General features: G+C 52.1%; 9 protein-coding genes across 9 annotated transcripts; 4 read left to right on the forward strand and 5 right to left on the reverse strand.

The window, feature by feature from the left end:
* Nucleotides 1-612: 612 nt before the first annotated feature.
* PtrM4_065540 (OmpH domain containing protein) lies at nucleotides 613-1,771 on the forward strand (the record flags this gene model as incomplete). The annotated part of the gene is made up of 2 exons (XM_001933263.1): nucleotides 613-1,690; nucleotides 1,743-1,771. The coding sequence occupies 2 exons, from the start codon at nucleotides 613-615 to the stop codon at nucleotides 1,769-1,771; spliced, it is 1,107 nt and encodes a 368-aa protein (XP_001933298.1).
* Nucleotides 1,772-1,944: 173 nt separating this feature from the next.
* PtrM4_065550 (AraJ, Arabinose efflux permease) lies at nucleotides 1,945-3,676 on the reverse strand (the record flags this gene model as incomplete). Its single annotated transcript, XM_001933264.1, has 3 exons — nucleotides 1,945-2,840; nucleotides 2,895-3,500; nucleotides 3,559-3,676. 3 exons carry the CDS (start codon nucleotides 3,674-3,676, stop codon nucleotides 1,945-1,947), a joined length of 1,620 nt encoding a protein of 539 aa, XP_001933299.1.
* A 932-nt stretch (nucleotides 3,677-4,608) lies between these two features.
* Nucleotides 4,609-7,813, forward strand: PtrM4_065560 (LacZ, Beta-galactosidase-beta-glucuronidase; the record flags this gene model as incomplete). Its single annotated transcript, XM_001933265.2, has 3 exons — nucleotides 4,609-5,237; nucleotides 5,285-6,266; nucleotides 6,314-7,813. 3 exons carry the CDS (start codon nucleotides 4,609-4,611, stop codon nucleotides 7,811-7,813), a joined length of 3,111 nt encoding a protein of 1,036 aa, XP_001933300.2.
* Nucleotides 7,814-7,977: 164 nt separating this feature from the next.
* PtrM4_065570 (FabG, Dehydrogenase with different specificities (related to short-chain alcohol dehydrogenase)) lies at nucleotides 7,978-8,967 on the reverse strand (the record flags this gene model as incomplete). The annotated part of the gene is made up of 1 exon (XM_001933266.2): nucleotides 7,978-8,967. One exon carries the CDS (start codon nucleotides 8,965-8,967, stop codon nucleotides 7,978-7,980), a length of 990 nt encoding a protein of 329 aa, XP_001933301.1.
* A 609-nt stretch (nucleotides 8,968-9,576) lies between these two features.
* On the forward strand, nucleotides 9,577-9,720 carry PtrM4_065580 (uncharacterized protein; the record flags this gene model as incomplete). The annotated part of the gene is made up of 1 exon (XM_066105700.1): nucleotides 9,577-9,720. The coding sequence occupies one exon, from the start codon at nucleotides 9,577-9,579 to the stop codon at nucleotides 9,718-9,720; it is 144 nt and encodes a 47-aa protein (XP_065964327.1).
* An 822-nt stretch (nucleotides 9,721-10,542) lies between these two features.
* On the reverse strand, nucleotides 10,543-13,174 carry PtrM4_065590 (F-box; the record flags this gene model as incomplete). The annotated part of the gene is made up of 3 exons (XM_066105701.1): nucleotides 10,543-11,093; nucleotides 11,140-11,410; nucleotides 11,495-13,174. 3 exons carry the CDS (start codon nucleotides 13,172-13,174, stop codon nucleotides 10,543-10,545), a joined length of 2,502 nt encoding a protein of 833 aa, XP_065964328.1.
* A 506-nt stretch (nucleotides 13,175-13,680) lies between these two features.
* PtrM4_065600 (integral membrane protein) lies at nucleotides 13,681-16,401 on the reverse strand (the record flags this gene model as incomplete). The annotated part of the gene is made up of 4 exons (XM_001933268.1): nucleotides 13,681-13,771; nucleotides 13,821-14,712; nucleotides 14,765-16,130; nucleotides 16,183-16,401. The coding sequence occupies 4 exons, from the start codon at nucleotides 16,399-16,401 to the stop codon at nucleotides 13,681-13,683; spliced, it is 2,568 nt and encodes an 855-aa protein (XP_001933303.1).
* Nucleotides 16,402-18,535: 2,134 nt separating this feature from the next.
* PtrM4_065610 (Arrestin-N multi-domain protein) lies at nucleotides 18,536-21,140 on the forward strand (the record flags this gene model as incomplete). The annotated part of the gene is made up of 2 exons (XM_001933269.1): nucleotides 18,536-19,006; nucleotides 19,059-21,140. The coding sequence occupies 2 exons, from the start codon at nucleotides 18,536-18,538 to the stop codon at nucleotides 21,138-21,140; spliced, it is 2,553 nt and encodes an 850-aa protein (XP_001933304.1).
* A 346-nt stretch (nucleotides 21,141-21,486) lies between these two features.
* Nucleotides 21,487-21,988, reverse strand: PtrM4_065620 (uncharacterized protein; the record flags this gene model as incomplete). The annotated part of the gene is made up of 2 exons (XM_066105702.1): nucleotides 21,487-21,762; nucleotides 21,854-21,988. The coding sequence occupies 2 exons, from the start codon at nucleotides 21,986-21,988 to the stop codon at nucleotides 21,487-21,489; spliced, it is 411 nt and encodes a 136-aa protein (XP_065964329.1).
* Between the last annotated feature and the right edge of the window lie 9 nt (nucleotides 21,989-21,997).

Here is a 21,997-nt window from a genome sequence, read left to right on the forward strand (position 1 = left end):
TTTAGATACATTGTTCAAGACCAACGAACAAACGTCTTTCGTTAGTAATTTCTAGCATTATTCAAGCTTGTTCTCGTCCTTCCGCATCTGCAGTCCAGCATCCCAGACTCATTCAAGTCTCCGTTCAACTCGTGTCACGTGCAGATTATTGCAGGCTATTGTCTCTTAACGTCATTCAACTCTCCTACCTATATACTTATTGCTTTGTGACCATTAAAAACCGAATCTCTCGAACACGCAGTCTCTACCTGTATAAAAGTCTACTCAATATGAGTATCTTCATCTGCAGGCCGAGACCGCATTGCGATAGAAACAACTACAAACAGCTCACATGTCGCCATGTGTCAAGCGTAGGTGTATAAAAAGGGCCGCTAAAATCTGTTTGCTTGCATCTCACAGGCGAGAGCGCACTGGTGAAAGTGAAAGAGCAGTCTGAAAACTGCGCACAAGCGCGCTTTCTCTGTTGCGTGATTGCCCACTAATTACATATTGCACGCATTTCCTTTTCTTCCTCCTTCCTTCTCCAGTAGAGACTACGTCGGGTTCGCTCAATTTTTTTGTCTACTCAATCTCCACAATCACACGTGCTTTCTCAAAGGCTCATCCCCCCAAATGGTCGATTCTGAGGAGACTCCGTACAACGGACACTACGACAGCACGGATGTCAACGATCATGGCGGTCAGGACGTCGGCTCCAACAACGGCCAGAATCCACACAATAACGAAGGTCGCCATCAGCGCTATACGCAAGGCAGCCACAGGAACAACAGGGGCAACAATCGGGGGAAGCATCGTGGCAACAAGTCGATCGGTCCGCAACCTGACACTAACGCCTCCGTTCAAATCAGCCATTCCTCGGGCATGAGCCACAAAAGTACCATACCAGAGACCGCTCCCCTGCAGTTTCCAGGTTCCAAGGGTAAAGAGAATCTTCCCAAGGTCACTCCTGGACCCAAAGCCGATATCGCTCCGTTTACGCCTTCGATGCACGGTAGAGGCCAAGGCAAGAACAAGGGAGAAGCAACTATGGATGCAACCACTCCGACATCAGGGTCTAGCCCCACCCTTATGATGCCAACTCCTCAACTCATGTTCAATATGCAGCCCCTCAACGAAGCTGTGTCTGCCTGCGCCACGCTTTCGACAGTCTCGTTCATGCCCACCACTCCGAAGCTCATCCCTGATGCAAAGAGTAAATATACCACTAAGACTACACCCGTTTCCATGGACGATGCTGCAGAGCTCATCATCGATGAGAAGACGCTGTCGACACTTTCCGACCTCAAGGGAGCCCACGCCAACGGCCTTCGCAACACACTCACAGAGGCCTACAGCACCCTCCGCAATAAGCAAAACCACGCCAACACCGTCCGCGACACTATCGAAGCGCAAATTATTGCCACAGAAGAGAAGTTGCGTATCTGCGAAGTCAATATGTTGCAGTTGAACGATCGTTTCGCGACCAGGCTGGAAAGGGCGCAGGCCACCGCACATGAAAACGACAAGGCTACCATGTACCTACAAGCGACCCATAGTATCCGCGCTGCACAAGAGCATTCCGAGGCCATGAAGCAGTTTGCAAAGGAACTTGGAGAGCTGCAGAACAAGCGGAACAAGGTAGATGCCGAGATTCGTCGTCTGAACCAGGAGCTCGTCGATGTGCTCTACGGAACTATCAAGCACGCCCTTGGTATGTTTTGGAGCGTGCAAATATGATACGTGGTTACTAATTCGAGCAATAGATTACGCCGAGACGATTACAAGGGACTAGGACAAGACAGGTATTCTTGTCAAGAGGGGATCTGTGACGATAAGCGATTGGAATCTATCCAACTGAATGAGGACATCAAGGTGGACTAGATCAGGGTAGATTGAAGGGTCTGCATTCACATCTCTATGACGCAAGATAAACTATAAGAATCCCATGCCCCCATTTTTCTGGAACTAATCCTCCACACTGTGAATCTGACCAGTCTCATCAATGGCAACCCTTGACTTTCTCAAACTTGCCTTTGCAGGGTTTGGAGCTTCGAAAATCTCCTTGAGCTCTTCAAGCGTCTTGCCACTCGTCTCCACGAAGAAGAAGAATATGACGGTAATTTCTACGCAAATCCAGCCAATGTAGACCAAGTACAACTTCCACCCAATCTTCTCAATACCAACGGAGATTCCGTACGTGTTCACCATCATGGCGACGTTCAAGAACAAAAAGTTGAGACCGGAGCCCTTTGCACGGGTGCGGTTCTCAAGGCACTCGACAGAGTAGAGAGTCTGCAGGGGAGTCCAGCCACCGGCGAAGAAGATGCCGAAGAGGTAGATTGAGACGATTGTGCCGTAGGCGAGGTTGTTTCCTGAGTTTGCAGTTGCGGTGAAGGCGGTAAGGAGGACGTAGGCGAAGAGACCGCCCCAGAGACCGCCCATGAGCATCTTTCTGCGGCCCACGCGGTCTAGGATTGTAGCACCGTAAATGGCCGCAAGCATACTAAATATGGGGTTGATTGCGTTGATGAGGAGTTGCTTGTTGGGGTCGGTGATACCAGCGTTCTTGATCATTGAAGGCATGAAGTAGCTGACGACGTTGTTTCCACTCCATTGACCGAAGAAAGCCATGGCGATGACCATGGCGAGACGGTAACGCGCAGCGCGGGTGTTGGCCAGCTCGCGGAAGTCCCACCATGGGTTGTCGTCACGTGACAGGGCAAAGTCCTCTGTGATCTCGTGGAGTTGGAGTTGTACAATGGGTGAGTCGGGGTTTCCGTTACCATGGTACTTTGCCATGATGGCAATGGCTTCTTCCCTCCTGTCATGGGCTAAAAGCCATCGTGGGGTTTCAGGGAAGACTATAACAATGTTAGCATATGCTCACGAGAACCAGTTAGGGTGGCGGTGCTTACACATGATCAGGGACATGACAATGGTAGGCAGGATGCACTGGACAATGGTGGGGATCCTCCAGGCCCATGACGAGTTGCCCATGTGTAAATTAGTGCCGTAAGTAGTCCAGCCAGCCAGAATGTTGCCAAGCCACCAGAAGTTATTGTACATGCCTGCCATAAGTCCACGGTAAGCAGGATGGGCAAGCTCAACAGTGTAAGCAGGACCAGCGGCCGAAGCGATAGAAGCACCGAATCCGAGTACGAAGCGACCACCAATGAAGTGGCCTGTCTCATGGGCTGTTGCTTGGATAGCGGTACCAACAATGACGAGCGCACAGCCAACGAAGATACAAATACGTCGTCCGTAGCCATCAGCGAGGAAACCACAAACGGGGAAAGCCGCGATTTGTCCAAGATTGTAGATAATGAAGATGATACCAGTGCTGGAGCCCGCGCCGGTCAAACCAAAGGTGTTTTGGTAGCCTTTCATGGCATTGATGGAACCCATGAGGGAGCTGTCGAAACCGTTGAGTGTCGAGACGAGGTAACCAATACCCATAATCATGTAGAGCTGAATCATGCCTTTGGAAAGCAGTTTTGGCTTCTCTGCCTCCATGGCCGCGGCTTTTGACGGTTAGAATTCGTTCAACACATAGTGCTGGATACTTGGAGGATGACTTACCCAGAGCCACTGAAGCTACATTGGTCTCCTTGACGACATGCCTCTGCTTGTGCATGTCATCGTCGGCTGTACTGATCTGCTGTGTCACGGGATTCATATTGTCCTTTGCTTCCTCCATGATGAACTATCAAAGAGAAGGGAAACAAAAGGGGTGGAGAAGAAAATGTGGAATTGCGCTCCACTTGACAGCTTGGGGAACAGCGATGCCCAAGGAACCGGGATACCGGGTCATCTTATACTATACAGGCCTCCCCGCAAAGCAAGAAATGCAGACGACCCCAAATTAGGAGACCGAGGTTCTTACCGTGCTTGCCACAACCCGACGCATCGCTTCTTTCCTGCAGGTGAAAAGCGCGAGCATAAGCGCCTCCCGTTAGCCAAGCATGCTTGTTGAACGGCAATGGCACCGCTTCAGGGACGGAATGGCAGCGGACTGACTCGTAACTGTCAACGTCGTATGTCGCTAACCCATGGGGTACTTGGGCCAAGCAATAGGGCCTACTTGGATAGCGGATAAAAGTCTGAAAACAGCACGGCGGGCGGATAAACTTCTTGGTAAGCACCAACTCACAAACGCCACGCGAATATATGCGAATCATGCATGCTTAACTTCGGCCCTTCTATAACTCTTGGAAGGACTGACGAGAGAAAATTTGGAGCTGTCCACTAAAGCTTGGCAGCGGAACGTGGAGACGGACTAGCACGTGGAGAGTCTGGAGAAGTGCGCTAACCGCATGGAGCAGGTCCTCCGTGGATCAAGAGGCAGTTTCGCCCGTGCACTTGCATCTCGACCCCGGCCGCCCCATTCATGCCCCGATACGACCACCTCCACACGGCACAAGCGCCGTTAAACGTTTTCCCTGTCGCTGTCACCTGAGAACCAGTCTGTCTCTTGGCCTCTCCAAAGGATCTTGATCGGATGGCTTCCCCAATCCGTCCAAGCAGCCGTTTCCACGGCTGTGAAGTGGGGAGCTTACTACGACATCATCAGAGGTGGTGAAAGCAGGGTGATTGTTTGTAGGAGCACCATCAGCATCCAATTGATTCATCATGGCTTCAGGTCAGCATCCCGCGAGCGTCCCGGACTGGAACAACCTCGATATCCTCCACAAGAACACGCTGCCCGCACGTGCATACTTCCACAACTATATAACCGAAGCCGATGCGCTCGACGCGGATATTACTAAATCCAAAACACATTTGCTCTCAGGCACATGGAAATTTCAGCATGCATACTCTCCTTTTGAGGCCCCTGAAGGCTTCGAATCGACCTCGTACGACACATCATCATGGAGCGACATTGCCGTTCCTGGCATGTGGCAATTGCAGGGCTTCGGCAAAGGGCCCCAGTACACAAACGTCATCTATCACATCCCAGTAGACCCTCCCAACGTCCCATTTACTGAGAACGAGACTGGGTCGTATGTCCGTAAATTCAGCGTTCCACAAGAGCTAAAAGATGGCCAAATTCGTCTTCGCTTCGAGGGCGTTGATGCTGCGTTCCATGTTTGGGTCAATGGGAAAGAAGTTGGATATTCTCAGGGCAGTAGGAATCCTGACGAGTTCGATGTGACTGCGCTTGTTGATCTCAATGCGGAGAACACTTTGGCTGTCAGGGTGTACCAGCACTGTGACGGAACTTACATCGAAGATCAGGATCAGTGGTGGCTGAGCGGCATGTAAGTATGATCTACAAAGAATTAGGTTCAGAAGCTCATTACTGCAGATTCCGCGATGTCTTCCTGGTTGGCTTTCCTAAAGCTTCCCGGATCGAAAATGTGTTTGCCCAGACACTCTTGGACTCATCCTACACCGATGCAGAGCTCAAGGTCAAGATTAGCGCAACTGGATCTGGTAAGGTTTCGGTGAAGCTTTTGGATGCGCAAAAGAAGGAAGTTGTTTCTTCAGACGCTAGCATTGAAAGTAGCGGCACGACACATGTCAACATTCAGGTCAAAAATCCTCTGAAATGGACTGCTGAATCGCCCAATCTCTACCACCTCGTCGTCTCTACAGGCGAACAAGTTGTTGCTCAACGTATCGGCTTCAGGCAAGTCGAGATGAAAGACGGGCTGCTCAAAGTCAATGGCAAGAGAGTCGTCTTCCGCGGCGTCAACCGACACGAACACCATCCCACTTTCGGCCGTGCTGTCCCGTACGAGTTCATGAAAGAGGACCTTTTGACCATGAAGCGCTACAACATCAACGCTATTCGCACTTCTCATCAGTTAAATGACCCACGCCTGTATGATCTCGCGGATGAGATGGGTTTCTGGGTCATTGATGAAGCTGACCTGGAATGCCACGGCTTTGAGAGCATTGCCGACGCCGCATTATCCAAAGAACAGCGCGCTCTACCTTTCCGCGAGCGCCAACTTCTTACCAGGAAGAAGGCCGCAGAATGGACAACTGACAACGAAGCCTGGACGCATGCATACGTAGATCGCGCTGAAGCGCTCGTCAAGAGAGATCAGTTACATCCTTCTGTTATCATCTGGAGTCTTGGAAACGAAGGCTTCATGGGACGCAACTTTGTGGCCATGTATAACCACATCAAGGCGTACGACGATAGCAGGCCTATCCACTACGAGGCGGATATCCACGCGGATACCATGGATATGTACTCCAGAATGTACCCACCTATCGAAGAGATTGTCAAGTTCGGTCAAGACAAGGAGAAGAAGAAGCCACTCGTGCTCTGCGAATACGTATGTAACGTGTTGATTCAGGAGACAAAAACCACTAACTCCGCTAGATACATGCAATGGGTAACGGCCCCGGAAACATCAAGGAGTATGTAGATGCATTCTACAAATACCCGACCCTGCAAGGTGGTTTTGCTTGGGAATGGGCTAATCATGGGCTCCTCACCAAGGACAAGCAAACTGGCGAAGAGTTCTATGCTTATGGAGGTGACTTTGGCGAAGAAGTACACGACTCTACATTCGTCATGGACGGTCTTGTCAACTCAGATCATAAGCCTAATGCAGGTTTGGTTGAGTACAAGAAGGCTATTGAGCCCGTGCAGCTACTGGAAGCTATTGGGTCAAACGCCAAGTTCATTAATCGGTACGACTTCATCACACTCGATCACCTGAGCTGCCTATACACGACGACATCGGCATCGGGAAGTGTGAGTGCGTCTGGAACTTTGGATATACCAACCGGTATCTCTCCTGGCCAAACTTTCGAGCTTCAACTTCCAAAGGTTGAAGGATCTGAGAGCGAGGTTTTGCTCAGCATCTCCTTCCAGTTGAAGGAAGCCACACCGTACCTCAAGGCAGGCTTTGAGATTGCAACAACACAGATATCTGTGACTCCAGTATCGTCCCTGCAGCGACCTGAAGCAAAGGGAAAGCAACTCAAGGTTGAAACGTCCACCAAGAATGTCCTCGCCATTAAGAGTGACAAAGCTACATGGAAGTTCAATACGCTCCACGGCTCCCTTACATCCTGGGTCCAAGGCTCTACTGAGCTCATCTCCAAGGCACCAGAAATCGATATTTTCCGTGCTCCTACTGACAACGACATTCCGCAAGACGGTTGGGACTGGAAAGACAAGCAGCTCCACCATGCAAAGCCACTGACCCGCAAAGTCGAATGGTCACAATCTGGCTCAGAATCACTCAGAATCACCGTGTACCAGCGCGTCGCACCTCCCATTCTATCGTGGTCCATTGACTGCGCTCTGACATACACCTTCAGCGCCGACGGCACTCTGACAGTGCATGTCACGGGTACACCAAAGGGCGAGAACCTACCCCGAACCCTCCCACGTATCGGTCTCGTCATGGAACTTCCATCGCAGTTCCAAAACGTCGAGTGGTTCGGCCGCGGCTTCGGCGAATCCTACCGCGACAGCAAGTTCTCGCAGCCCGTCGGAAAGTACACTGCATCCAACATCGACGCTCTCTGGGTCGATTACGAGGTCCCCCAAGAGTCGGCGAACCGTACCGATACCCGCTACGTTAGTATTGGGAATGGCAGGGGCGCTGGGCTACTCGCTCAATTTGTAGACAAAGAGAGTGGAAGCCGCAAATTGTTTGATTTCCAGGCCAGTCATTACAGAATGAAGGATGTCGCGGCTGCCGATCATCCGCATGAGCTGAGGAAGAAGAAGAGGGAGGATGTGGTACTCAGGTTGGACGCGCAACACCATGGACTGGGCAGTGGAAGCTGCGGGCCTAGGACGCTGGACGAGTACAGTCTGTTATGTGAGCCGTTTGAGTTTGAGCTCCTGTTGCAGGCGCCGTAGGTGCATACGATATGCTGAGACGGACGTTAAAATCTACGTACTATAGAATTACAATCTTGCTTGCAATAGCATCACGTCTGTGCATTTCGATAGGCAATGGGCTTGATTGATACTCATAGCTTTATCAATGGCTATAATATTCAGACAATATCCCCCACATGCACTCATATATTTGGGTTCTTCCTCCGGTTTGCACCCCCATCCAACACCAACTCCTGCCCGCTCAGGAACCCAGCACCCATGACGTACTCAACCATCTCAGCAAGATCTTCTCCCCTACCCACCCTACCAGCGGGGTGCTGCTTATGATACAATTCGTCTAAATCTTCCGCCCATGCCATCATCCTCAGCTTCTCTGCTTCAGCCTCATGCGCCGCCATCTCCTTGTACGACCTATCTTGCATCTCCTTTATCTTCAAATCCCTCGCCTTGTTCTCATGGTCTACACTGACCCAGCCTGGTGAAATAGCTATGACGCGGATGCCCCAGCGCTGGCAAGACACAGACATGGCTTGTGTGAGCGCCAAGACACCGCCTTTGCTCGCTGCATAGCCCTCGCAATCAGGGTCAGACTGATGAGCACGAAACGAGGCAATATTGATGATGCACCCGCCTTCGTCTAGCTTGTCGTCTCCGTGCAAGTTGAGTGGTAGCTGGTTGAACTCGGCTGTGCGCTTAAGATCTTTCTTGCGATCGACGCCCTCGGCACCTTCCTTTTGCGTATTCCGACTCTTCATGAACGGAATAACAGCCTGGCTCATATAAAAGGGTGCACTGAGGTTCGTAGCAATGTACTGTTCCCATTGCTCGCCCGTAGCCACGTCTTCCATGGTGCCGTTGCCGGCGTTGAAGAAGCCGCGGGCGACGCCTGCATTGTTGATCAGCACGTCTATGCGGCCACCGAAGAAGTCTGCGGCTTTTTGTACGGCGCTGCGGATTTCCTCTGGGTGGCGCAGATTGGTTATTGAGGAGCTGACGCGGGGTGCGTAGGCCGAGAGGTGCGTGTTGACGACGTAGTCGAGCTCGTCGGCGTCAAAGTCGATGATGAAGACGCGGTGCGAGACTGGTAGCGACAGTAGGTGTCGTGCTGTGCAGCGGCCTATGCCTCGCGCACCGCCTGTGATGATAATGTTCTTGCTCTTGGTAGATGGCATCTTTGTGATTTGGGTATCGCTAAGTTTACCTTCATTATCGAGATACCTGGGCCTTCTTATACACCTCCTGTTGATGCACACCCGTTGGGCAAGTCCAGCGTTGGTGGCGCCTGGGCTGCGGGCTCAATATCGTGGAGAACGCACAACGCACCCCCCCCTTTCAGCCTATTCTACCCACTTGACTAACCCAAATATTGGTTTGCCCGTATGCTTCATCTAGATAGAAAGCAGATGTAGTCACATACGCCGTTGGGAAGCTCGGCACGTCGGCATGGAGTGGTATACTGTGGTACGTATTGGAAGCAGGCCCGTAGAGCCGTTGCGCCCGTCCGTAGCTCGGACAATTATCTCGAGGATAGACTAGAGCGGCTGACATGATTTCGCGTTCAGGATCTGCTTGTGCTAAGCGGAAACCATTATGCGCGCCTATGAGCTGCTGTTGAGATGCGGGACCCGGGAAGACGGAGCGGCTTGCGGTCGAGGAACGTCTGCTGAAAGGCAGCAACCAAAGAGAGATTGCAGGTACGCGCTCCTTTGCGCATATTGGTATGCATAGACATGTCTCACGCGTTGTCTACGAGGACGGGCTCACTTGGGAACTTCTTCAAGATGTGCTTGACTTCTCTGCTGTCCTTATCTCTTTCCTTTTTGCCGAGGTTAAACACGCCCAACACCTTCTGCCACATTAACCATCTCAGCCCTAACGTACAGTGGCAGCTTTTTACACTTAGTTGCGCGACCTGTTTTACTTGAATCCTCATAATTAATACAGGCCAGAAGCCGCTTCTTCTGTTTGAACAACGTCCAATCAATTCTCTGAGAGAAGACGAATACATCATCATCGGGAGAATTTCTGTTAGAGACAGTATAGACTATCGATGTATTCTTCTACAAAATCTGTGTGATCCGATGCAATCTAGGATTTCTTGTATAGGTTAAAGGTTCGAGAGACTAGTCATCCATTCAAAACAAGGCCCACTACTGCCGTCCTTCACTGTCCTAAGCGCGTCTGCACTCTGAACCCATCCTCATCCTTTGTCGAACTGGATACTACCCCACAACATCACCATCAGCATCATACCACGCTCTGGAACAAGCTCTCACATCCACACAATCGACCCACACATCATTTTCCACGGCTAGTGCTTTCGAAATCCTCTTCAAAAAGCCAGAAGAACTACCATCAAATCCAGTGAGGCCGGAAATCTCCGGCTGTCTCATTACGGCCTCGTCAGAAAAGTAGAGGGGTTCGCTGGTATGTGCGTCCGATTGTGCGTCTTTCATGATGACGTCTCCAGACTCATCGATACAGTATGAGTTATGCACCATGCCGCTTCTGCATACATAACTTTGTGAGCAAATGACTGGGTCGATGTAGTTGTGCAGACACCAAGCTTTACACTGAAAGGCGTGTGTGAAGGCCCAAACAATGATTTCGGGCCGTGTCTGAACTGCGACTTCACAAACGCCTGCCAGTTTGCCGATTTCCGTGCCGCGAATAGCTAAGGGCCATATATAACTCTCATTCTCACCATCGTCTTGATTTTCTGGGTTTGCGATGGAAGGCTCGTCCCACTAGTTGAGCCAATGGTTTCTCTGGCGCTCATTTGCTGAGTGTGAAGACACACTACTGAGTTCAGATCTCTCGGTCTTTTGCTCCTCATGCGAGAGCCGGAGCATATCTGGCGGAACGCTGTACAACATGATACTGTCTTCATAAGTCACAACGATCCGAACGCCTTGGGACAAGTCGGTGGCTGCGCTATAGAGCCTAGGTACTGCATTGTTGTCTGGCGATATGAACATGAGCTTACGCAGAAGCTTCGTGGGCCCACCGAGGGGCGCATCGCAGCCGAGGGCCAGTCTCCCACTGACCGGATCGATGAACAAAATGTGATGCCCGTCACTCAGCGGAACTGCATGATAGTGATCGCAATTTGGCGACCCTGGGTTACGGGACGCTGCCTCGAACCCAAAAGAGCCCCATAACGAGCTTACAGCCTGTAGACCAAAGAATTTCCGGCGGATAACAGGTCGATCTTCGGGATGAGCAGCACTGGAGATGAGGCGTAGTTTCTTGGCCGATTCAAAACCAGGTCGTGGCGAGAGAAAGTACAAATAGTCACCTGGTAAATGTTAGCACCGCGTCGAGAAGCAACGTGTGGCACCTACTTGGTGCGGTAAGAGGGAACCAGCGACTCAGACTTTGGCCCGTGAGTGCGTCTATCCAATGCAGTTCAATACCCGCAGAACATCCAAATGCAACACAGCGACGCTTTGGGCAGATAGCGACACTGCGTGGTGGATCATCCTCGGAGCATAGATGGCGATAGATTGTCGAGGTTTCATTCTCAATCGGAATACCATGTGCGCACGACTCCGGCAGAGTTTCTGCCTTGGCGGACTGAATTTTCGGAGGACCGCTTGAGTCTAGTTGCATATTCTACGTGCGATTGATAAGGTGTTCGTCGTAGGTTCGATGGTCGTTGGTACCTTGGAGGTTGACGTCTTCGTTATTGGAGCGTACAGCGATGGCGTCGAAAGTTGTAGCGTCTCGCTCTTGGATGTATGTGCGATCGTATTGATCTCGCAGTAAGCCTTTTTTCTCAAAAGACACACCTTCCGTAGACACACCGGCGTGGCTGGTCTCAGTTGATGGTTTGGCTGTGATACCCGATTGCTGTCCATCATCCTCAACATAAACCTCTACAGGGCTTCCATCACTAAAGCGTCCGTACCGTAGTTCGCAAACCAGACCCATTCGGCCTTCCAAAAGCGCAGCGATAGCGTGTCGACCAGAAGAGACATCCATACTCATCCCGAGAACTCTTCTTGGGCACAAAACGCTAGTAACAGGTACTGGAAGTCTGTTCCCAATATCGTAGATGTAGATGACTGTTTCCCGTGCTACGCATAGGTATCGGCTACAGAGACTTGTTGTGAAAATTAGACCACTGGCATAACCATTGGCTAGCTCTGAAAAGTCAATGTTGGAGCTTTCCACAAGGGCGGCTCGCGTATCCAGTCCATTTCCGCTCCAACCAGAGGTCAAAGCGCACTGTCGAGAGAGGTGACAGCTTAGTAGCCACTCCTCGCATCGAGGGATAATCGAGTCGGGAGGAGAAACCACAGCATTTTCAGCACTACTCAGCCAGCCACCTCGACTCAGCATCGTCATCAACAACTTCTTGTCAAGACTTGCCCGCATCCAAGCTCGGCATGTATGGCGCGCGGCGTTGAAATCTTTTGGGCTGAGATAGTCGTACACGTGTTGCACGATTTCGACAGGTAGATGATACGCCTTGGGATACCTTGGTGGCGCGGCGACGCTCAAAGCAAGGTACCATGCTCGGTTTGTCAATCGCAATGCTTTCCATTCCGCCTTATCCAGGTAGGGCGAGAGGAGAATGGCAAATGTTATCACTGGCGAGATTGTTGTATGGTTCAGGAAACGAGGGTCCTCGTACACACCATGACCTTGTGTATCATCTTGAGTGGGAGGGTCACCATCTTCGGGCTCACCAAGAAAAGAATCTTTCTCTTCTTCAGTTGGTGTATCAGCACTGAGTAAGACGTCAGATACAGTACGGGTGATGCCTTGATCGACGCCAGGCTCTAGGATGGCGTCTTCAAGTACATCTGCATCGTCCAGTACGGAGAAAGAAGAAGTTCGTGCTCGGCGGAAGAGTTCGATGTCACTGCTAGTCTCCGCAAGGCTTGGAAGGCGAGACATCGAGTCACTGTAAGATCCAACTGATCGAAGACTTGGTCCACTGAAGAAGAATGTGGCCGGCGAGACCATATCCAAGCTAGGCTCTGATCCACACAAAGAGGATCCCGGTCTAGATGCAAAGCTGGATGCCCTAGACCTTGCCTCTGGGCTGATTGTAGCTATATCGCGGTCGTGGGCGGTACCAAAGAACGATGAAATGTACTTGTGGAAGGCAACTCGTGGCCTTAATTGAAGCTTAGATGCGATCGCGACACTAGAACGATCAGCTTTGGTGACGCGGGGTGAAATCTTGCGGACGTGAGTTCGACTTCGTGATGGCCGAGGAAAAACGTGGCGGAGGACTTCTGATCGTCTGGGCGACGGTTGGGCATTGGTAGTATCGTGGGACAAGAAAATCTGTTGCGGGTTCGTCCTTGGGTTACTTGGTCTAGCAAGTAATGGATCTGTGACTGTGTGCTCCAGCGTGTCGGACATTGATTCGTTGTGGGGCCGGGGTGAGCTAAGGGTGAGCGCTTGTGTGTTTGGCGAATCTATATACGAACACACTTGGAGAGGCTCAAGGTTAAGGATAGGAGCTGCGGGTTCGGATTTGTTTCCGGCTACCCCGCGCGATAGGTATATCTGGGAAGACGTGGTCGTAGCACCCCCGGTGTGGAGATGCACAGTGGGCACAAGCGATATTGTTGGTGAATAGGTCAAAGGGCAGGGGGTCGAGTGCGTAGTCGCGTTGAAGATATGGATTTAATTGATGATTGCCCGAAAGAATACTTGACCTGAGAATACAGGCCAAGTCTGAGAAGGGTGGACGGTCGGGTTGCTTGGATGGAGTTTGCAACGCGAGTTTATGACGGAATTCATTGCGTAAGTGGGTATCAACAAAACACAAACAGGGAAGAGCGATACGCGATACAGGAAGGAACTACTGCGGATGTTTACAATGATATGCATCATGAGCGTCATACTGAGGAAAGTGCATGGGGCTACTCCCAAGCGCTGCTATTGTCAATTTCTGAGCCAGTCGACCCGTTCACAGGTCTGGCACGTTTGTGCAGGAGCCATGCATCGTCCAAACTGGAAAGTAGTTAGTTTTGGCCATGATATTGGATAAGGAGTGACATACGGCATGATCATGCTCGGGTTTTCAAATCGCAGCCCGCGCTCGCGGGCTTCGTCCAGAGTAAGCCGACCAGCAGTCCTTCGCCACTGTTGCTGGCCGGCGACAGATTCTTCTTGAACATCGCGCCCAATATCGGATTGCTCGGGATTCCGCAGACTTCTGAGTGCAATGAATTTCATCAGTGGTCGGTAGGTACGTGCAAACATGAACAAAAACCACAGAGTACAAATAACCAACGGTGCGACGAGGACGGCACGCTTGAATGCCTTCTTCAAAGCTAATTGACCGGCGACAGTAATCTGGAAGAGAACAACGCCTACAATGACGCGGTCGCACATCATTGTCCAGCCTCTGCCAGTGGAGTGTTGGCGATGCTCCATAGCATATAGCAACTGGTACTTGTGCACAAAGTGGCCAATCATGAAGTAGGCCAAACCAGTGAGCAAGACCTGCCATGAGTCTTTCAACACACTATAGACCATGCAAATGATGAATATGAGAATGGTCTGTGGAAGGAAGAAGCCGTAGCTGAAAACTGGGGGTTGAACTAGTTCGGCGTAGTCTCGAGGCGTTTTGGCGCCAATCAGGTAGATTGGATACAGAGTCAGGGCACCGAATTCCAGAAGCCTAAATGGGAACAGTCCGAATCCCTGTAGGATGATGAAGTTGGTATAGAAACCCAGCAAATCGGATAGTGATGTTGCCAAAGCGTATGCAATTTCCGTGGCGCTGGTGAGCTTCTCAGCGAAGCGCTCAAGCATGGACAGGAAGCCAGAGGCAGTTCCCAGGATGGTGAAGAGGATGAAGAAGTTGAAAAATGTGAAGAAGAAATTCTTCGAGATGACCGAGAGCTCAACGTCACCCTGTGAAATCATACCTTGTTTGTTTGCAAGCCCTAGTGGATGTTAGCATCACGGGCCATTTATACGCAGAATCGATATACTTACAATCGTACAGGAATGGGACAAGTACGTTGATGAGCGTGAGAGACAGCGTCGGAAGTTGGGTGTTGACAAGAGATTCCAAGAGCTCATGGTCTTTTAGCATCTTTGCCAATCGGGGAAAGACCTCATGGATAGAGCAGGTGTTCAAAGCACCTGCTATGGGCACTAAGAGCACGGTCCAGAAGACGCTAAGTATCCCAATGATGACTGTGATAGTCCAGGCCCGATAAATCCGCTGAGATCGAGACAGGTATGTGTTTGACCAAACAACGTCCGATGGTGATGGGCTGTTTTTTGCCAGAAGTTGCAGTGGTGACGGGTCGAGTACAGCTTGAATGGCCATCTGCGCGCTAGCAACACTGTCCATGGTCACAAAGGCTAATGGAGTTGGTTCAAAATCTTTCTTGCGCAGCGACCGGATCTCGTCATCGATCTTCCGTAGTTTCTCTTCGTAAAAATCGATGGCATCTACCTTCCGGTATCTCAGCTTCAGGAAGCCGTGCCAAATCTTGACTTTCGGCCGCGGTCTGGCGTACGGAGTAATGAAGTCGGATCCTCGGTCTGCATCGCTTAAGAACGGACTTGTTTCGCTGTCGCCGTTTCCGTTGGCGCTAGTGGGTTCTGGTGGCCGTGGCTGGACAACCGGAAGTGTCTCTAGGCTTCGTTCCACCCTGCGGCTTCCAAGATGAACAGTCCATGCTTCCTCTAGCTTTCGCAGCACAGCATGTCTTTCGATGACCTTGTTGTCCAGTTCCTTCCAATTCCTGCAGAGGGTAACGCTCTCTACTTTTCCGATGCCGAGATCCATGATAAAGTCCTTGATCTTGTCCTCGGACCGGAGCTCGACTGGAATGCCCGACAACTTGATGGTGCGATCGGTAATGGTTGTCTGACTTCCCAGATACGCCTGACGGATATCGATGATTCTCCTTGTCTCAGAGACGATAAGATATAGTATAAGGGCGGTGAAGGTGTACGCAAAGACGAGGTACATCCATAGGTAGTCGGTGTAGCGTTCGTAGTCGGCAACAAATGTGGAAAAGTCGGAGCGAACTTCAATGCGATCGGGGTCAGGGTCGTCACGAATAGGGGACTTCTTTCCCTCCTTGTCCTGGTGTGTATCATGCACCGGCTTGATGACAGCCAGTGCAAAGAAGAGGGTAACAACCAGAAACTTGATAGCCATCTTGAAGAAGGCAAGATATACGTAGGCATCGAGGCCGGCCGAGGCCAGCACCTGTTGGTCGGTAATCTTCCATAGGGGTATGATCCAGCCAAAAAAGCTATCGGGAAGCTCGGGCAGCGACGTCGCGAGGTCATTCTGCTTCTTGCGTGCCGCATAGAGCCCCTTCCATCGTGGACGAAGGAACTAAAGCAACCGGTGAGTAAGTGTGCATTCCAGGGGCCGTTGAAGAACGTACGCAAAAGATCAAGAAGGCGAACAAGCCAAGAGAGAATGATAGGTAGATTTGGAGGCGGACATCGCGCGGCCGCGAAGTGCCCCAGATGTCGTCACTGCTACCCGGGCAAGTATCGTTTTTGGGCTTCAACATTGCAAAGATAAGTCTCGCGTCGCCATAAACGACGTTCTGTCGTGTGAAACGGTGAAGGAATGCTGGGTACGGGGTTGGCGATGTCATAGTGCGCTAGCCGCCCATGCCAGCACATGGCTGCAGGCTGCACACCGACGCCTCAGCCGTCGCTTGTCACTACTCAACACCACGACAAGCCCACAGCAGACTGCTGCCACAGAGACAGCGCTCGTTCAGCTCACCGTTGAATCAATCCCAATTAATATCACCATGCTAGTTTGCATGTAAGCACGTCATCTGACAGGGGACTACACTCGGCAAAGATGCCGTATTGACGGACATTGTCCGCAACCCCTCGCAGAGAGACAGAGATGGTGATCAAAATACCTCCGCACCGGAGGGACTACAGCGGGGCAATTGTCTTCACGGCCTTTTCCGCGAAACCCGAAAACACCGCACAGAGAATGATAATTCTAGCTTCTTCCTCCTGTGCCTCCCGTGCTTGAAGTACAGCCTAGAGAATTGAGGACTGGCAGGCGGTGCTGGTGCACTGCAGCGGAATAGCATGGCAAATAGCAAAAATCGCATCTGAAAACACAAATGCGGCCTCATGGCAGCGAGTCGGTGCCGGCGTATAGTCGTCGTGGTCCGAGTCATTTCTGTGCTTTTCTCACAAAAGATGCCGCCCGCTGCCGGGAGGAAGCACGTGACATCAGCCTCAGGCCCGAGACAGCACACATTAATGATGTAAGTATCGATGGATGGCGTGCAGCGTTTGATCGGCCTGAACAACCCCAGTGTGTTGAGTGAGGCTTGGGAGTTTGCGCAATCAAGCTGCACATCTGCCATGTTGGCCCGTGTAGATGCATCTGTGACGAGAGCGTGAAACGGGCATCACAGCAACTAGCTGGGCGCATAAACGCGCACGACAAGCATTTACGATGTCCTTGGCAAGAAGCTTAGCAGCGATCGCTACCGGGCCGTTGAGCGAGGTGGCCATGGGCCTTGGCCTGGTTGACAGCTTGATGGCTCCTTGTTGTTGCATCAACTGTCTCATCCGCTTCACAGTACCCCGTTGCACCCACTGTTTGGTTCCGGAGGTCCCAATCGGAAGCCTGAGACGGCATCGGGGCAAGAACATATGGCCGCCGGTGGGTTTGTTATTGGGCCATGGTAGATGGTGGAACAGGCATGCAAGGCCGCACAACGACAGCGGTGTAGCAACCCAATACCGGGTATCCGCAAGTGATGTGCAGCACGAGCACGCGTACAGCGTCGTGCGGGTAGCTCATTGATAGCTGACGACGACCCGATCAGCCGTACCCTATCTCCTTCGCATGCAATCACCCCCTCCCCTCCCCTCCCGCAAAGTAGTAGCTTCGGGTCCAGAGCCATGTTCCGGCCATACTACTGACAACACTACACGATTCCATATATCCAAACTCGCCCACCACCTCACCACGTCGCTTCGCGCCGGGCAGACCTTGTGTTCCCTTGACGACTTGGCAGCCAAGATCCAGTGCGGCTCTTGAACAAGCCTTCTGCGTGACCCAAGCGGTACGTAACTGACGATCCCCCCATGCATGCTCCACTCGACTCCGCAACTCTCTCTCTCGTCTATAGTCTGCTGCGATATACAGCATCTTCGACGTCGCAGTCGTGGCTCCCACCGAGTTGCGCCGGCCGGGACCGTCACTCTACACTCACGCTAGGGAGCACTGCCACCGTCATCACCGTCGCTCCCCGCCTTGGAGCCGCGAGACGTGCCCATCCTATTGCCACTACTGCGCATCTTGCCATCCGCGATGCTGACCAGAGCCTCGCGCCATCTAGTTGCCTTGAACCGACGACGCCTGCCTCCGCCTCCACAGCCCCTAGCCCATCTGAGACAGTTGCGCGTCGCCGTTGCTTGCGACGGCCCTGAAGCGACGGCCCAACAGCCAGCGACAACACCACAGCACCATAGGCCCTTCACCTAACCGCGTCCACCCCTCCGCCGCCGCTACCGTAACCGCCGTCACCGCCATCACGCCTGCCGCCGCGCTCCATTCCCGAGTATCTTCCCGTCGACGCACTTCCGGCCCGTCGCGCTCCCCTTTGGACCCTCAGCTGGGCAGCCGCCATACTTGCTGCATTAACCTGGACTACCACCCTTCGTCAGCTTGTCTGCAGAGACGCGTGGCTGCGCTGCGATAACCAGATAAACCGCGGCCGGCCGCATCATGCGCGCGATACACGGAGTATGACTTCCAGCCAGATACGCCCAACGTCCACTCCGTCCTCTCCCCCCGTGTCGAGCCGATCGTTTCTCTCGCGCCTGAAATCACCCTTGTCTTCCAAGTCTCGAAACTACACCGATTTCTATATCCAGCCCGATGACCCGCACCGCCAGTATGCGCCTGGGGACCTGATCAGCGGAACCGTCATTATCAAGATTGTTAAACCGCTGCGTGTGACCCATTTGGTCGTATGTCTACATGGTTATGCTCAAGTCTTCAAGAACCCGAATACACCAGGCGATGCCTACAAAAACTACTGCTCGACTACCGGATCCGCTAGGGTAAGGAAGGCGGGCAGCTACTTTGGCAATGGCTTCGTTTCGCTGTTCGAGGACGAGGTAGTGCTCTGCGGAGAAGGCCGACTTGCAGAAGGCGTGTACCATTTTAATTTTGAACTTGAATTTCCATCCACAGGATTGCCCAGCAGCATCGATGTAGGTCACATGCTCACCCTGCAACGGACGCACCTGCTGATGATGAACGCAGTTTGAGCGCGGGACCATCTCCTATATGCTCAATGCCACATTAACCCGCCCCACTACAATGTCGCCGACGGCTTCGTGCGATACCAAAGTTTACCTGACAGACACGGTTGACATCGCACCCATCCCGGCGTTGAAGCCCCGGGTGATATCTCTAGAACCCATATCCAGGCGAGCGCGCGCCAAACCGCGCAAACGTGGGCCTGACGACGCGCTCCAAAAACCCGCAGGCTCGGAACCCCCGCCAACAGGGTCCACCTTAGGCCCGGGCAGTACCATTGATGACAACGAGGGTCCACGAAGTCCGTCGCCCAGTGACGTGAGCTACGAAAGTCAAAGAAGTAGTGGGAACGCCTCGGGGACCGAGTATGGTGTTCGCTCCATTCACACCACCATAGATGGATCGGCCTCACAGATTGCAAGTCAAACGATGCTTAAAGGAAAGACCATCACAGCCACAATTGACGTGCTCAAGCCCGCCTTCCTCAGAGGCGATCAGATACCGATCAAGGTCACTGTAAATCATACCAAGCATATTCGAAGCTTAAAAGGTATCATCATCACATTGTACCGTCAGGCCCGAGTCGACATGCATCCTGCACTGCCTGTAGTGCCAAACAGTAAAGGTGCCAAGACAAAGTCGGAGGATTACTACCCAAAATCAAGGACCGGCCTAGGAGGGCTGTCGCTATCTTCGGCTGGCTCGTGTCATTTGTTCCGGAAGGATCTGTGCCAATCGTTTGCACCGCTTTTCGTTGACCCCCGGACACTCACGGCCGAGGTCAAGTGTGCAGTCCGCGTACCAGATGAGGCATTCCCCACGATTGCAAACGTCCCAGGTGCCATGATATCGTTCAAATACTATGTCGAAGTGGTGATTGATATACAAGGCAAGTTGACCGGGCTCGACCGAATGGTAGCAAATGCCGGCCTTGTCAATCTACCTTCTGCTGGAGGTAATGCCCCTATGACTGGCGAAGATGCCACAGGCGGCATGTTTTCAACCTGGGCTGGCAACTTTGTTGATACTGACCAAATTCGCCGCGAAAAGGGCATCGTCAGTGCTTTGTTTGAGGTTGTCATTGGTACCAAAGATAGTGAGAGGAACGGGAAAAGAAAACAACCCCAAGAGCACCCCGCCCACCACAATGGACTGAACGAATACCCTCATGAACAGATGGATCCGTATGGCGAGCACGCATATGATCCTTACTACTACAACCAAGATGAGAACGGCCAATATTATAATTATGGCTATGACTCGACGTTCTGGGACGTTCCCGGGTATGAACAACACAGCACAGGGGGTGCCACGTCTTTCCCAGTGCCTAATGTGGCTGAAGAGGAGCAAGGAATTTCTGAGAAGGAGCGTTTACGACGAGCAGAAGAACGCCTACTGCCATCTCAGCCGCCAGATGTTGCAGGGCCATCTACCACTTCGGGCGCAGTTCAACACGGTATGCCAGCGTCAGCACCCGTGCTACCAGAGGACGACGATGCAAACATTCCCTACGTTGCAGCTTCGTCATCGTCAAATCCGGCACATCCTCCACCACCATTCCCTACGGCTACGTCGCCCTCGTCCTCGCGCACGCCGACAGCACCGCCATTACAACGTCATGCAACAGGCCCGGACAATGACGAAGCGACGACTCCCGGAAATGGGTCGTCACGCACAGTACACGCCGACCGTCAAGGAACACCCGTCAATGGCAATGCAACCGGACATGTCAAACCACTGCCTCCACTGCCCCCAGCAGACGTGACTGAAGCTCGAGGTGCTGCACCGCAGTATGCAGCCTCGTCATCATATGTTGCGCCAACAGACGACAAGCAAGAGTTACAACGGCGGAGACTAGAAATGGAAAGAAGTGCACCACCACCACCAGAGCAAGATGAAGAGGGTGCGTCGTCGTATGCGCCCTCAGCACCGCCTCTTCACAGAATACACAGCTCGCATCTGGCGCCTTCAGCACCCGTTCTCGATGACGAAGAGGAGGACCTGGTAGATGCTGTGCGGCGGGGTCGTGGTCCGGCAGAAGCAAGCAAAAGACAAAGCGAAGCCTTGCCAGAGTATCAGAGGTGAAGGCGCTTAATTACAGGCGTTTCAGTGGCGGGTCTTCCACACTTTGCATAAGCATGGATTGTGGTATTCTTACCGTATGGCATACGGCCATATGACAGCGGCTTGGCGTGAAATTTACTTTATGATACCTGGAATGAATTGATATATCTTAATCTCGAATGAATGAAGCTTGTTCAGTATACTCATCTGTGTAATTGCTTGGAATCTTAAGGATGCTTGGGTATAAGATGGGCTGAAAGTTGTTCTCGGGCCGGTGGACTTGAGTGTAGAACGAGTGTGGACGTGTATGTATATGAGAAGCTGTGCTGAAGACGTTCAGTGTCACCGCCCCAGTAAGCAGTCCCAGTCACTTCATTTCCTTCATATAGCGCTGTAAAACCATTTCCACGTCGTATGAATGAGCCTCATACGTAGCCTGTAGGTTCGCCAACTGCTTTGCCATGCTTGCCTCAATGCTGGTCTTCTGTGCGAGGAGCTGCTGGAGACGCTGGAGCTGTGCTTGATGGGCTGGATAGCTGGCGACAGTGTTCAAGAGGGCATTGATGGAAACCTCCGTTTCGGAGACGGAGACGTTGTAGGTATTGTCTATGGCTGTCTTTTGTATCATGTAGCGTTTGCATTGCTGGATGTGAGCGTCAGTGTTGAGGAGAGAAGGTGTAGTAGGCCATGTGTGAGTGCAGGTGGTGATGCGAAGACGTTAGTCTGTGACATACGTCTTCGACTATCTTGGCCTTTAATCCTTCTGGTACAGCATCGGATTTATTTTGGGGGACTGGCTCGGCAGTGTTGACGTCTTCGCAGTGATTGAGATGCTCGGGCTTGGCGGGGTGAGAGGTGGATTCGTTCATTGTGGGTGG

The sequence above is a fragment of the Pyrenophora tritici-repentis genome, chromosome 2 (genome assembly GCF_003171515.1).
Source record: "Pyrenophora tritici-repentis strain M4 chromosome 2, whole genome shotgun sequence".
Taxonomy (NCBI): domain Eukaryota; kingdom Fungi; phylum Ascomycota; class Dothideomycetes; order Pleosporales; family Pleosporaceae; genus Pyrenophora; species Pyrenophora tritici-repentis.